This window comes from Euprymna scolopes, chromosome 1 (assembly GCF_053919585.1).
Source record: "Euprymna scolopes isolate OS-2025 chromosome 1, ASM5391958v1, whole genome shotgun sequence".
Lineage (NCBI taxonomy): Eukaryota > Metazoa > Mollusca > Cephalopoda > Sepiida > Sepiolidae > Euprymna > Euprymna scolopes.
In genome coordinates, this window is record NC_136482.1 from 159368646 (window position 1) to 159382562 (window position 13917).

At 33.7% G+C, this 13917-nt stretch overlaps 1 protein-coding gene across 1 annotated transcript in view; it reads right to left on the reverse strand.

Moving 5' to 3' along the window:
- LOC145276906 (ubiquitin carboxyl-terminal hydrolase 32-like) overlaps nt 1-13917 on the reverse strand; it is a 477530-nt gene that overhangs the window by 38077 nt on the left and 425536 nt on the right. Inside the window, exons 28-29 of the mRNA XM_080128370.1 lie at nt 10517-10603; nt 10296-10416 (exon numbers count right to left, since the gene is read on the reverse strand). Of these exons, the coding sequence (XP_079984496.1) occupies nt 10296-10416; nt 10517-10603 (208 nt within the window). The remainder of the gene's footprint in view (nt 1-10295; nt 10417-10516; nt 10604-13917) is intronic.

A 13917-nucleotide genomic window follows, 5' to 3' on the forward strand; every position in this document is an offset into this window, starting at 1 on the left:
TGAGAGGATTTTGGAGATGATTGATTTTTGGATGGTATTTTGGGAGGATTTTAGAGATGATTGATTTTTGGATGGTATTTTGGAGATGATTGATTTTTGGATGGTATTTTGAGAGGATTTTGGAGATGATTGATTTTTGGATGGTATTTTGGGAGGATTTTAGAGATGATTGATTTTTGGATGGTATTTTAAGAGGATTTTGGAGATGATTGATTTTTGGATGGTATTTTGAGAGGATTTTGGAGATGATTGATTTTTGGATGGTATTTTGGAGATGATTGACTTTTGGATGGTATTTTGGGAGGATTTTGGAGATGATTGGTTTTTGGATGGTATTTTGAGAGGATTTTGGAGATGATTGATTTTTGGATGGTATTTTGGAGATGATTGACTTTTGGATGGTATTTTGAGAGGATTTTGGAGATGATTGATTTTTGGATGGTATTTTGGAGATGATTGATTTTTGGATGGTATTTTGGGAGGATTTTGGAGATGATTGATTTTTGTATGGTATTTTGAGAGGATTTTGGAGGTGATTGATTTTTGGATGGTATTTTGGGAGGATTTTGGAGATGATTGATTTTTTGATGGTATTTTAAGAGGATTTTGGAGATGATTGATTTTTGGATGGTATTTTGGGAGGATTTTAGAGATGATTGATTTTTGGATGGTATTTTTGAGATGATTGACTTTTGGACGGTATTTTGAGAGGATTTTGGAGATGATTGATTTTTGGACGGTATTTTGAGAGGATTTTGAAGATGATTGATTTTTGGATGGTATTTTGAGAGGATTTTGGAGATGATTGATTTTTGGATGGTATTTTGGGAGGATTTTGGAGATGATTGATTTTTGGATGGTATTTTGAGAGGATTTTGGAGATGATTGATTTTTGGATGGTATTTTGAGAGGATTTTGGAGATGATTGATTTTTGGATGGTATTTTGGGAGGATTTTAGAGATGATTGATTTTTGGATGGTATTTTAAGAGGATTTTGGAGATGATTGATTTTTGGATGGTATTTTGAGAGGATTTTGGGGATGATTGATTTTTGGATGGTATTTTGAGAGGATTTTGGAGATGATTGATTTTTGGATGGTATTTTGAGAGGATTTTGGAGATGATTGATTATTGGATGGTATTTTGGAGATGATTGACTTTTGGATGGTATTTTGGGAGGATTTTGGAGATGATTGATTTTTGGATGGTATTTTGAGAGGATTTTGAAGATGATTGATTTTTGGATGGTATTTTGGAGATGATTGACTTTTGGATGGTATTTTGGGAGGATTTTGGAGATTGATTTTTGGATGGTATTTTGGAGATGATTGATTTTTGGATGGTATTTTTGAGATGATTGATTTTTGGATGGTATTTTGGGAGGATTTTGGAGATGATTGATTTTTGGATGGTATTTTGAGAGGATTTTGGAGATGATTGATTTTTGGATGGTATTTTGGGAGGATTTTGGAGATGATTGATTTTTGTATGGTATTTTGAGAGGATTTTGGAGATGATTGATTTTTGGATGGTATTTTGGGAGGATTTTAGAGATGATTGATTTTTGGATGGTATTTTGGAGATGATTGATTTTTGGATGGTATTTTGGGAGGATTTTGGAGATGATTGATTTTTGGAGGGTATTTTGGGAGGATTTTGGAGATGATTGATTTTTGGATGGTATTTTGGGAGGATTTTGGAGATGATTGATTTTTGTATGGTATTTTGAGAGGATTTTGGAGATGATTGATTTTTGGATGGTATTTTAGGAGGATTTTAGAGATGATTGATTTTTGGATGGTATTTTGGAGATGATTGATTTTTGGATGTTATTTTGGGAGGATTTTGGAGATGATTGATTTTTGGATGGTATTTTGGGAGGATTTTGGAGATGATTGATTTTTGGATGGTATTTTGAGAGGATTTTTGAGATGATTGATTTTTGGATGGTATTTTGGGAGGATTTTGGAGATGATTGATTTTTGGATGGTATTTTGGAGATGATTGATTTTTGTATGGTATTTTGAGAGGATTTTGGAGATGATTGATTTTTGGATGGTATTTTGGGAGGATTTTGGAGATGATTGATTTTTGGATGGTATTTTGAGAGGATTTTGGAGATGATTGATTTTTGGATGGTATTTTGGGAGGATTTTAGAGATGATTGATTTTTGGATGGTATTTTGGAGATGATTGATTTTTGGATGGTATTTTGGGAGGATTTTGGAGATGATTGATTATTGGATGGTATTTTGGGAGGATTTTGGAGATGATTGATTTTTGGATGGTATTTTGGGAGGATTTTGGAGATGATTGATTTTTGGATGGTATTTTGGGAGGATTTTGGAGATGATTGATTTTTGGATGGTATTTTGGGAGGATTTTGGAGATGATTGATTTTTGGATGGTATTTTGAGAGGATTTTGGAGATGATTGATTTTTGGATGGTATTTTGGGAGGATTTTAGAGATGATTGATTTTTGGATGGTATTTTGGAGATGATTGATTTTTGGATGGTATTTTGGGAGGATTTTGGAGATGATTGATTTTTGGATGGTATTTTGAGAGGATTTTGTAGATGATTCATTTTTGGATGGTATTTTGGGAGGATTTTGGAGATGATTGATTTTTGGATGGTATTTTGAGAGGATTTTGGAGATGATTGATTTTTGGATGGTATTTTGGGAGGATTTTAGAGATGATTGATTTTTGGATGGTATTTTGGAGATGATTGATTTTTGGATGGTATTTTGGGAGGATTTTAGAGATGATTGATTTTTTGATGGTATTTTGGGAGGATTTTGGAGATGATTGATTTTTGGATGGTATTTTGGGAGGATTTTGGAGATGATTGATTTTTGGATGGTATTTTGGGAGGATTTTGGAGATGATTGATTTTTGTATGGTATTTTGGGAGGATTTTGGAGATGATTGATTTTTGTATGGTATTTTGAGAGGATTTTGGAGATGATTGATTTTTGGATGGTATTTTGGGAGGATTTTAGAGATGATTGATTTTTGGATGGTATTTTGGAGATGATTGATTTTTGTATGGTATTTTGAGAGGATTTTGGAGATGATTGATTTTTGGATGGTATTTTGGAGATGATTGACTTTTGGATGGTATTTTGGGAGGATTTTGGAGATGATTGATTTTTGGATGGTATTTTGGGAGGATTTTGGAGATGATTGATTTTTGGATGGTATTTTGAGAGGATTTTGGAGATGATTGATTTTTGGATGGTATTTTGGGAGGATTTTAGAGATGATTGATTTTTGGATGGTATTTTGGAGATGATTGACTTTTGGATGGTATTTTGAGAGGATTTTGGAGATGATTGATTTTTGGATGGTATTTTGAGAGGATTTTGGAGATGATTGATTTTTGGATGGTATTTTGAGAGGATTTTTGAGATGATTGATTTTTGGATGGTATTTTGGGAGGATTTTGGAGATGATTGATTTTTGGATGGTATTTTGAGAGGATTTTGGAGATGATTGATTTTTGGATGGTATTTTGAGAGGATTTTGGAGATGATTGATTTTTGGATGGTATTTTGGAGATGATTGATTTTTGGATGGTATTTTGGGAGGATTTTAGAGATGATTGATTTTTGGATGGTATTTTAAGAGGATTTTGGAGATGATTGATTTTTGGATGGTATTTTGAGAGGATTTTGGGGATGATTGATTTTTGGATGGTATTTTGAGAGGATTTTGGAGATGATTGATTTTTGGATGGTATTTTGAGAGGATTTTGGAGATGATTGATTTTTGGATGGTATTTTGGAGATGATTGATTTTTGGATGGTATTTTGGGAGGATTTTGGAGATGATTGATTTTTGGATGGTATTTTGAGAGGATTTTGGAGATGATTGATTTTTGGATGGTATTTTGGAGATGATTGATTTTTGGATGGTATTTTGGAGATGATTGATTTTTGGATGGTATTTTGGGAGGATTTTGGAGACGATTGATTTTTGGATGGTATTTTGAGAGGATTTTGGAGATGATTGATTTTTGGATGGTATTTTGGGAGGATTTTGGAGATGATTGATTTTGGGATAGTATTTGTTTATTTTTGGGGGTCAAAATTCATAGGACGAATGGTTTGATTGCTTTGTTTTTCCTAAATAAGGTTTCGCATTCTGAGCTTAAGATACAATCATAGATTGAGTTTAGTGGATTTGAAGTTATTTTAGTAAAATATTGGAGAGCTAGTTTATCCTTTCTTATTGCTAGTAGGGTTTCATTAGCCTTTACGTAGAGGCTTTCTATTGGAAATGTGCTAAAAGCACTGAGTGCAGTTCTCAATCCTTGGTGATGGATTGTTTCATGTTTTTTCAAGTTTTGCTGCACCATACATAAAAGCTCCATAGTCCGACTTGGATCGCACTATGGATTGCTAGAGTTTTAATAGTGTTTGCTTATTTTCTCCCCAATCAGTGTGACTTAGTACTTTTAATAAATTAATGGTTTTGTTACATTTTTCTTCTAAGTGATATGGGGGATGAAACTTTTTTGTCAAATATAATCCCTAGAAATTTATTGTCATCAATTTTTGGATGGTATTTTGAGAGGATTTTGGAGATGATTGATTTTTGGATGGTATTTTGGGAGGATTTTGGAGATGATTGATTTTTGTATGGTATTTTGAGAGGATTTTGGAGATGATTGATTTTTGGATGGTATTTTGGGAGGATTTTAGAGATGATTGATTTTTGGATGGTATTTTGGAGATGATTGATTTTTGGATGGTATTTTGGGAGGATTTTGGAGATGATTGATTTTTTGATGGTATTTTGGGAGGATTTTGGAGATTATTGATTTTTGGAGGGTATTTTGGGAGGATTTTGGAGATGATTGATTTTTGGATGGTATTTTGGGAGGATTTTTGAGATGATTGATTTTTGTATGGTATTTTGAGAGGATTTTGGAGATGATTGATTTTTGGATGGTATTTTGGGAGGATTTTAGAGATGATTGATTTTTGGATGGTATTTTGGAGATGATTGATTTTTGGATGTTATTTTGGGAGGATTTTGGAGATGATTGATTTTTGGATGGTATTTTGGGAGGATTTTGGAGATGATTGATTTTTGGATGGTATTTTGAGAGGATTTTTGAGATGATTGATTTTTGGATGGTATTTTGGGAGGATTTTGGAGATGATTGATTTTTGGATGGTATTTTGGAGATGATTGATTTTTGTATGGTATTTTGAGAGGATTTTGGAGATGATTGATTTTTGGATGGTATTTTGGGAGGATTTTGGAGATGATTGATTTTTGGATGGTATTTTGAGAGGATTTTGGAGATGATTGATTTTTGGATGGTATTTTGGGAGGATTTTAGAGATGATTGATTTTTGGATGGTATTTTGGAGATGATTGATTTTTGGATGGTATTTTGGGAGGATTTTGGAGATGATTGATTATTGGATGGTATTTTGGGAGGATTTTGGAGATGATTGATTTTTGGATGGTATTTTGGGAGGATTTTGGAGATGATTGATTTTTGGATGGTATTTTGGGAGGATTTTGGAGATGATTGATTTTTGGATGGTATTTTGGGAGGATTTTGGAGATGATTGATTTTTGGATGGTATTTTGAGAGGATTTTGGAGATGATTGATTTTTGGATGGTATTTTGGGAGGATTTTAGAGATGATTGATTTTTGGATGGTATTTTGGAGATGATTGATTTTTGGATGGTATTTTGGGAGGATTTTGGAGATGATTGATTTTTGGATGGTATTTTGAGAGGATTTTGTAGATGATTCATTTTTGGATGGTATTTTGGGAGGATTTTGGAGATGATTGATTTTGGAGATGATTGATTTTTGGATGGTATTTTGGGAGGATTTTGGAGATGATTGATTTTTGGATGGTATTTTGAGAGGATTTTGGAGATGATTGATTTTTGGATGGTATTTTGAGAGGATTTTGGAGATGATTGATTTTTGGATGGTATTTTGGAGATGATTGATTTTTGGATGGTATTTTGGGAGGATTTTAGAGATGATTGATTTTTGGATGGTATTTTAAGAGGATTTTGGAGATGATTGATTTTTGGATGGTATTTTGAGAGGATTTTGGGGATGATTGATTTTTGGATGGTATTTTGAGAGGATTTTGGAGATGATTGATTTTTGGATGGTATTTTGAGAGGATTTTGGAGATGATTGATTTTTGGATGGTATTTTGGAGATGATTGACTTTTGGATGGTATTTTGGGAGGATTTTGGAGATGATTGATTTTTGGATGGTATTTTGAGAGGATTTTGGAGATGATTGATTTTTGGATGGTATTTTGGAGATGATTGATTTTTGGATGGTATTTTGGAGATGATTGATTTTTGGATGGTATTTTGGGAGGATTTTGGAGACGATTGATTTTTGGATGGTATTTTGAGAGGATTTTGGAGATGATTGATTTTTGGATGGTATTTTGGGAGGATTTTGGAGATGATTGATTTTGGGATAGTATTTGTTTATTTTTGGGGGTCAAAATTCATAGGACGAATGGTTTGATTGCTTTGTTTTTCCTAAATAAGGTTTCGCATTCTGAGCTTAAGATACAATCATAGATTGAGTTTAGTGGATTTGAAGTTATTTTAGTAAAATATTGGAGAGCTAGTTTATCCTTTCTTATTGCTAGTAGGGTTTCATTAGCCTTTACGTAGAGGCTTTCAATTGGAAATGTGCTAAAAGCACTGAGTGCAGTTCTCAATCCTTGGTGATGGATTGTTTCATGTTTTTTCAAGTTTTGCTGCTCCATACATAAAAGCTCCATAGTCCGACTTGGATCGCACTATGGATTGCTAGAGTTTTAATAGTGTTTTCTTATTTTCTCCCCAATCAGTGTGACTTAGTACTTTTAATAAATTAATGGTTTTGTTACATTTTTCTTCTAAGTGATATGGGGGATGAAACTTTTTTGTCAAATATAATCCCTAGAAATTTATTGTCATCAATTTAATTTTGATTCAATACTAGTCGTGGTACCCGGCATTGCCTGGGTGTGGAGAGGTTTTATGGTAAGGGTATTGAGAAACATAGCCCTACAAAAAAAAAAAAAAAGTTTTTGGCCAATTTTTGGATATGTGTTGACCGAGAGACTAAACTTTCAAACGATCCCAATTTTGTCAGTGTTGGTCGCGTGTATCTAAAGTTTTAGCAAGACATACAAACACACTAACAGACAATTGAGATTTATACTATAGACTAGCGGGGGTACCCGGCGTTGCCCGGGTGAGAAACACGGGGAAGGAGGGGGGGGTACAAAAAGTTTTGGTAGGTAGGTAGGATCGAACCTGAAGCCCTGAAGTTGGAAAATAAAATGTTAAAAAAAACATAACACGTTAACCAATCGGCCAGCAAGAAAGAGTTACTGAAAGACGTTTGAATTTATTTAAGTAGGAAGAGAATTGACAGGTGGCCACACCTAATGACTTAATGAGGTCAAGTGGAAATTGTGGCGTTAACATTTTCTGCAAGCGTTATGACGACGTAAACAATAGCTAATCAGCAGTTAATATTTTCTGCGGGACAGTTTTTAATGAGGTCAGTAACTCAGTTTGTTTATTTTTCCCCAACTTTGAGGAAAACCAGCTCCCCATTTATTAGAGGAGTGTGCAGACGAAAGCAATTGGTTGATATGACGCTAAAAAAAGCCGACATTGACCAAACGTTTACATCGCTTTACGGAGACCACTGGGAACTGCGGATTCGAATCCAGTTTTGCTTTTTTATACTGAAAAGCGAAAGATACATACGACGATCTAAAAATCTGGAAAAAATAGCGTGTGAAAGTCTGGCAAATTAAATACACATGCGACCCCTATTCGTAACTCTTAGATATTATCATTTAGACATGATATAAAAAGTTTTAAGGAATGAGCCGACCGAGAAGTCCAGCGAAAAAAGCCTTTTACAGACATACACAAAAAGCGAACACACGCACATACATACACATTTTCGCTTTTATATATATATATATATATATATATATATATATATATATATATATATATATATATATACTAGCAAAAGTACCCGTCGTTGACTGGGTTCAAAAACAGCCTACAGAAAATGGACTGATTTACGAAAGTACTAGCAGGGGGTACCCGGCCTGGCCCGGGTGTTTGTAGGTGTGTTATGGGGGGGGGGAAGTGATCAAAACAACCCTGTTTTAAAAAAAAACGTTGGCCAGGTGTTTGGAGGTGTAAAAGAAAAAAAAAGTTTTAGTAGAAAACTAGGCTTGAACCCCGTACCTTTGACGTAGAGATAGAAACGAAATGGAAAAAACCCTGGGACCTAGCCATCTCGGCCACGCGAGAAGAGGAATGAAAAGCATCTTAATTTAACGTTTATAAAATGAAATTAACAGGTGCGAGAACCTTAAGTCGCATGATGTTTGACCTTGAAACATGACATGGCTGCAAGCCAGTTTTCACTTGTTTTATACTGAAAAGCGAAAGATACACGGGACGCTCTAAAAATCTGGAAAAAATAAAGCGTGAAAGTTGGGCAAATTAAATAGACAGGCGACCCCCGTTCATAGCTCATATATATTATCATTTAGACGCGATATAAAAAGTTTTAAGAAGGAATGAGCCGACCGAAAAGTCCAGCGAAAAAACGTTTTACAGACATACACAAAAAGCGAACACACATGCATACATACATTTTCACTTTTATATATATATAGGAGACTAGCAGGGGATACCTGGCGTTGCCCGGGTGTTTGGAGGTGTGTGTGGTCACCCGGGTGTTGGTGTCAGGGGGAGTTAAAATAAAAAGTTTTGGTAGGTAAATATGAAGGATCAAACCCGAACCCTTGAGGCAAAGTTGGAAATTAAAGTGTAAAAAAAAAAAAATAAAAAAAAAAAATGTGCGACGTTAACTACTGGGCCACTACGAACCACAAAATACTAACGGAAACACGTTTTGAATTCAGATGCCCATTTTAATGACTTAATGGGGTCAACTTTCACTGCGGGAACGCTTTTTTTTATCTTTTTTTCTTTCCCCAAGATGTTGGGGGGGGGGCAGCTCCCCATAACAAGGGGATTGTCCAAATTGAATAGCAATTGTTTGATATAAGGAGAAGCTCCACATTGATCAAGCTGATTGCTTTTGGACGCTCCCGGCGATTGTACCGGCAACGATCTCTTATTAAGCTCCGTTTCACTTTTATTATGATACGGAAAAGCTTAATGCACATGCAGTGATTGAAAATTGTTGAATATTTATCTTTTCAAAGTCGGGCAAATTAAATAGACAGGCGACCCCGGTTGTAAACTATTAGATATTATGATTTAGGCCTGACATAAAAAGTTTTAAGTTGTGAGGCAACCAATTGGTTCTCAGAAAGAAGCCTTTCTTGGACATACACAAAATTACTAAAATATGTTCAAGTGAAGAAAAATCACAACTGGAGATCATTCTTGTTTTGTAAGTTCTACGATATTTTTAAAACAAAGTTTTATTTTTTCTAATCTAAGACTAGAAATTGAGCTTTTTTTTTTTTTTTACAAAAAGAAAAAAAGAAAAAAAAAAAGAAATTGATTTTTTTATACACAAAATAAATCTAAAAAAATTATCTTACAAAAGGTATTTTTCTATTGCCAAGGCTGCTGCAAAGAAGGTGGGCTCTCTCTACCGTGCTAGAAAGCTACTTATGCCTGAAAGTATCCAGTACCTTTATAAGACCACCATTCGCCCATGTATGGAGTACTGTTGTAACATTTGGGTTGGTGCATCTGCTACTAGTCTCTCATTCCTGGACAGGGTTCAAAAGAGAGTAGCCAACCTGATAGGTCCTGAACTGTCATCTAAGCTTCAGCCTTTGTCCCATTGACAAGATGTTGCATTCCTCTGCCTGTTCTACAAATACTTTAATGGTGAATGCTCCAATGAACTACTAGCCCTTGTACCCTTTGACGTAAATAATCCCCAAATCTGACAAGCACCTAAATCCCATTCTACGCAATAGAGATCCCTAGGTGTAAGAAAGCCTTCTACTTTAGTTTCTTACCTAGAACTGTTAGACTTTAGAACTCCCTTCCGGGATTCTGCTTTCCCAACTGTACCGACATGCAGAAGTTCAAGTGTAATGTGAACATACATCTTGCTGCTTATTCCCATCATAATATCCCTGCAATTTATGTCCTAGATAGTAGCCCCCTATTTTAAATTAGCACTGTGCCTTGTTTGGGGCGAAAAAAAAAAAAAAAAAAAAATAGAAGGATGTTAATTTTTAGAGAATTTTAGATAATTTTCTACTTACTTTTTCATTACTGGTCTGATATCGAAGATGCAAAGCCGTTGGCTCCCAGTCAATGGCCACAAAAGAGCTTCCAAAATTAAATGAATTTGTGTTGCATTCAATAACGCAACCCCGACAAAATCTATAAAAGAAAGAAAAAAAGACAACTCAATTTTCTTTGGAATTTAGAGCAAAAAAAAAAAAAAAAAATGAGAAAAATATTTAAAAAGTTAACTACTTACTTATACCACTGACACCAGGCACAGGCATAGCCTTCTTTCTGAACCACTTTGAGTGTGAATGGATATTCGTAGCCAAGACTATCATCACTAGAAATTAGAGAAGAAAAAACATTAAAGAAAATGGATAATATAAATTCTTGAACCAAGATTTATTCATTTCTTAGAAACAAACAAAACAATGACAGTATCTGTCAGTCATTACAAAGAGAAAAGAATTTAAACAAAGGGAGATCACTCATACATAGCCTGTGGCGTAGCTAGATTAAACATCAGCTGGAGCAGTCTGCTCAAATATCACCCCAATTACCCAGATTCATGCTATGGTGCATGATTAGCTGTAGTTAAATTTTCATACATGCTCTCCTTCAATCTACTGACCAGTACGTCACTGTTTACATGCATGATCCAAGACCAAATCCAATTCCACAAAATAATCAGCTCAAATCAAAAGATTTGAAAGATACAACTGTTAACTTTCAGAACACGGCAATACACAAAAGAATGACATTCAATACTATTGTCTTAGAATGAATGTTTTCTTGTTTTCTTTGTGGCAAACTAGTGACATCATCAAAATGTGCGTCTTAAGCTCATTTTCAATGGATAGCACAGCCAAATCAGATAGTCTGAAAGGACTCATGGTTGACCGGAGGTAATTTTTCATAAGTTTCAATTTGGAGAAACTTCTTTCACATGACACAACAAAAACATTGTCAAAAAGAATCTTGGACTCAGCATACAATATGGCTCAATAACTCAAAAGTCCCGTCCAATGATAAAAATATATTCAAAAGTATATCACTCACTTGATAGAAAATTGTCTTACATTTCTAAATTTTTTGAGATGATTGATTATTCATATTGGGATTCATCGGATTACTGTTCTTATCTTGAGTGTCATTTTCACAATGTTTTGGTGAATGTAACCTCTGACCTTTATGTGTATCTTGTTGAACTCTAGAATTTGGGCAGAATTTTGAACGGAACCCTTTATTTCACAGGGTAGCATGCTCTTGTTCCATTAGCCATGACTGAATAGAGGTCCTAAGTAATTCATAATTGTATTTTTTGGTCGCCCCACACTGAGAATTAAGCCTTCAATCTTCTGAAGAAGATCACTTTTTACAATTGATTTTTTCCAAGAACTCTAACCACTACACTACAGATCCTTGTGAACATTGATAGAAATGTGAAAATGACGCTCAAAATGAGAACAGCAGTCCAATGAATCTAAATAAAAATAAAATTGTATTTAAGAAAATTAATACAAGACTGAATTTGTTGCAGTTTTGGCTTCGTATTTCGCTTTGTTATTAATGATGCAGAGTTAAAACACTATCATCAAATAAAATATTACAACAATGTCTCTTGTTAGTAACCAAGATTCTAGGAACTGAAATGCATGAAAACTGAAAATCTTGCTATTTTTCTTGGAGACGATCTACATTCATTCAAAACAGCTTTTTTTTTCTGTAAACGGAGAGTGTTTGTTAGGACTAGGTGATTAGACAAGCCTCCCCCCTTTATACATAACTTTTTAAAAATTTTATATATAATTCTCCCTCTTTCAAATTCCTTGACTCCGCTATGTAGAGTGAGGGTCATACCAATTGGATATGGACTGAAAATCATGGCAAAGATTATATTTTTGTCATTCCCTATAATTATGAAGCCTTTTGACCAGCAAATTTAATCTAATTAAATATTAACTTTTATTAATAATACTTTATGCATAATATCCCTTTAATTTTAAAACTAAACAAAAAAAACTTGTAATTATAAAAAATAAAACATGACATTTTGCTATATTTTTGTTAGTTTCATTCTCTCAATTAGGGGGAGTTTTGATGGGCAAATTTAGTCAAATTAAATATAAGCCCCTTAATAATGCTTCATGAAAAAATATCCCCTTAATTTTAAAGAGTTTTTTTTTTTTACCTTTAGTTTTGAAACTAAAATCCAAAAGCATGGTAATAATTATACAAGATTAAACACATGGAACTAAAAAAAAAAAAAATCTTCAGCCTTCTCTCTTGTAACATCTCAATTATATCTTGAATGAGTTTTTTATGAATTTTGATTATGACTAACGATTTCCATTCATTTTCAGCTTTCATCTTTATTCCCCCAAAATACTTTGGAACAGTTTGACTGTTTATAAGAAAATATTAACTATCTCTGATAAGTTGTTTGATATTCATACGTCATTCAACGAAACGTTTAAGACAAAATAAAATTATGCAAGAAAAAATATATTTTGGTTTTGGAATGTAAACTACTGATATATATATATATATATATATATACTGTGTGTGTGCAAAATCAAGACAAGGTGTTGATGGCAACAAAAAGTGTTTCATTTTACGTTACAATTGTTTCAATGTCTAGTTCGACAATTTCAAGCATTATATAGTTTGAAAATTTTCAAAAACCAGCATTTCTTCAGATTTTATGAATAAACATACTTTAGGTAATGTAGCATTTTTTGAATAGAAAGGAAAAAAAGGCGGGGGGGGGGAGGAGAATCCCTAACGGGAAAAGCATGCGAGAAACATTTACCTTGGTTGTGGTTACGGAAAAGCCTATTTAATATATATATAAAAAAAGAAGGAGAGACAATAGAGTGATACGGAAGTCAGGAAGAGAAAAAAGATAATAGTGTCAAAGACACAAGGATAGACATATAGGCAGGTTCATAAGATATGGATGGAGGGAGATATATAATTATATGTAGAGGAAGAGAGAAAGTAAACATTGTAATATTACGATGAGAAATTCTGGAATCTCAATCAAAACCAAGGAATAATAATTAACTAGGTTATTTGTATGCTTACGAAAACTATATGCTGATATCTCATGAATTTTGCAGTAACTCAACCCCCCGGACCCCCCCCCCCCCCAATACTCCACATTTAGGAATTTTAAAGAATCGGAATTGGTTACAGTATTAGAATCAGGGAAAAATATTGGAATCGTCGCATCACTAATATCACTTTTTTTTTTATTATCCTCTAATATTCTGTTTGGAATCATCAGTATTTATTACTTTAATTCCATTATTTCTAGAATTTTTATTGTTCTAACTTCTAGTAATTATTGATGTAGCGATATATGGTATATTTAAAAAGTCAAAGATTGCCACAACGTTCTTAATAATAGGGAATAATTAATAAGGCAAACGTTATTGAAAAACATGGAATGTTTCTGCTTATTTTTTTAGATGGCCCAATATGGCGTTTTGTTAAATTGTCCTACGTAGGATCCTTAGGTTTTTTGTTCAAATTTTTACAAGTAATTTTGATTGCGTTATTCAAGCAGCATATTAGTTTGGTTTATTCACATTTTCTGAGTTCAGGATAAAAAAATTACTACCAGAACAGTAGCAGAAACTCGCCATGAAG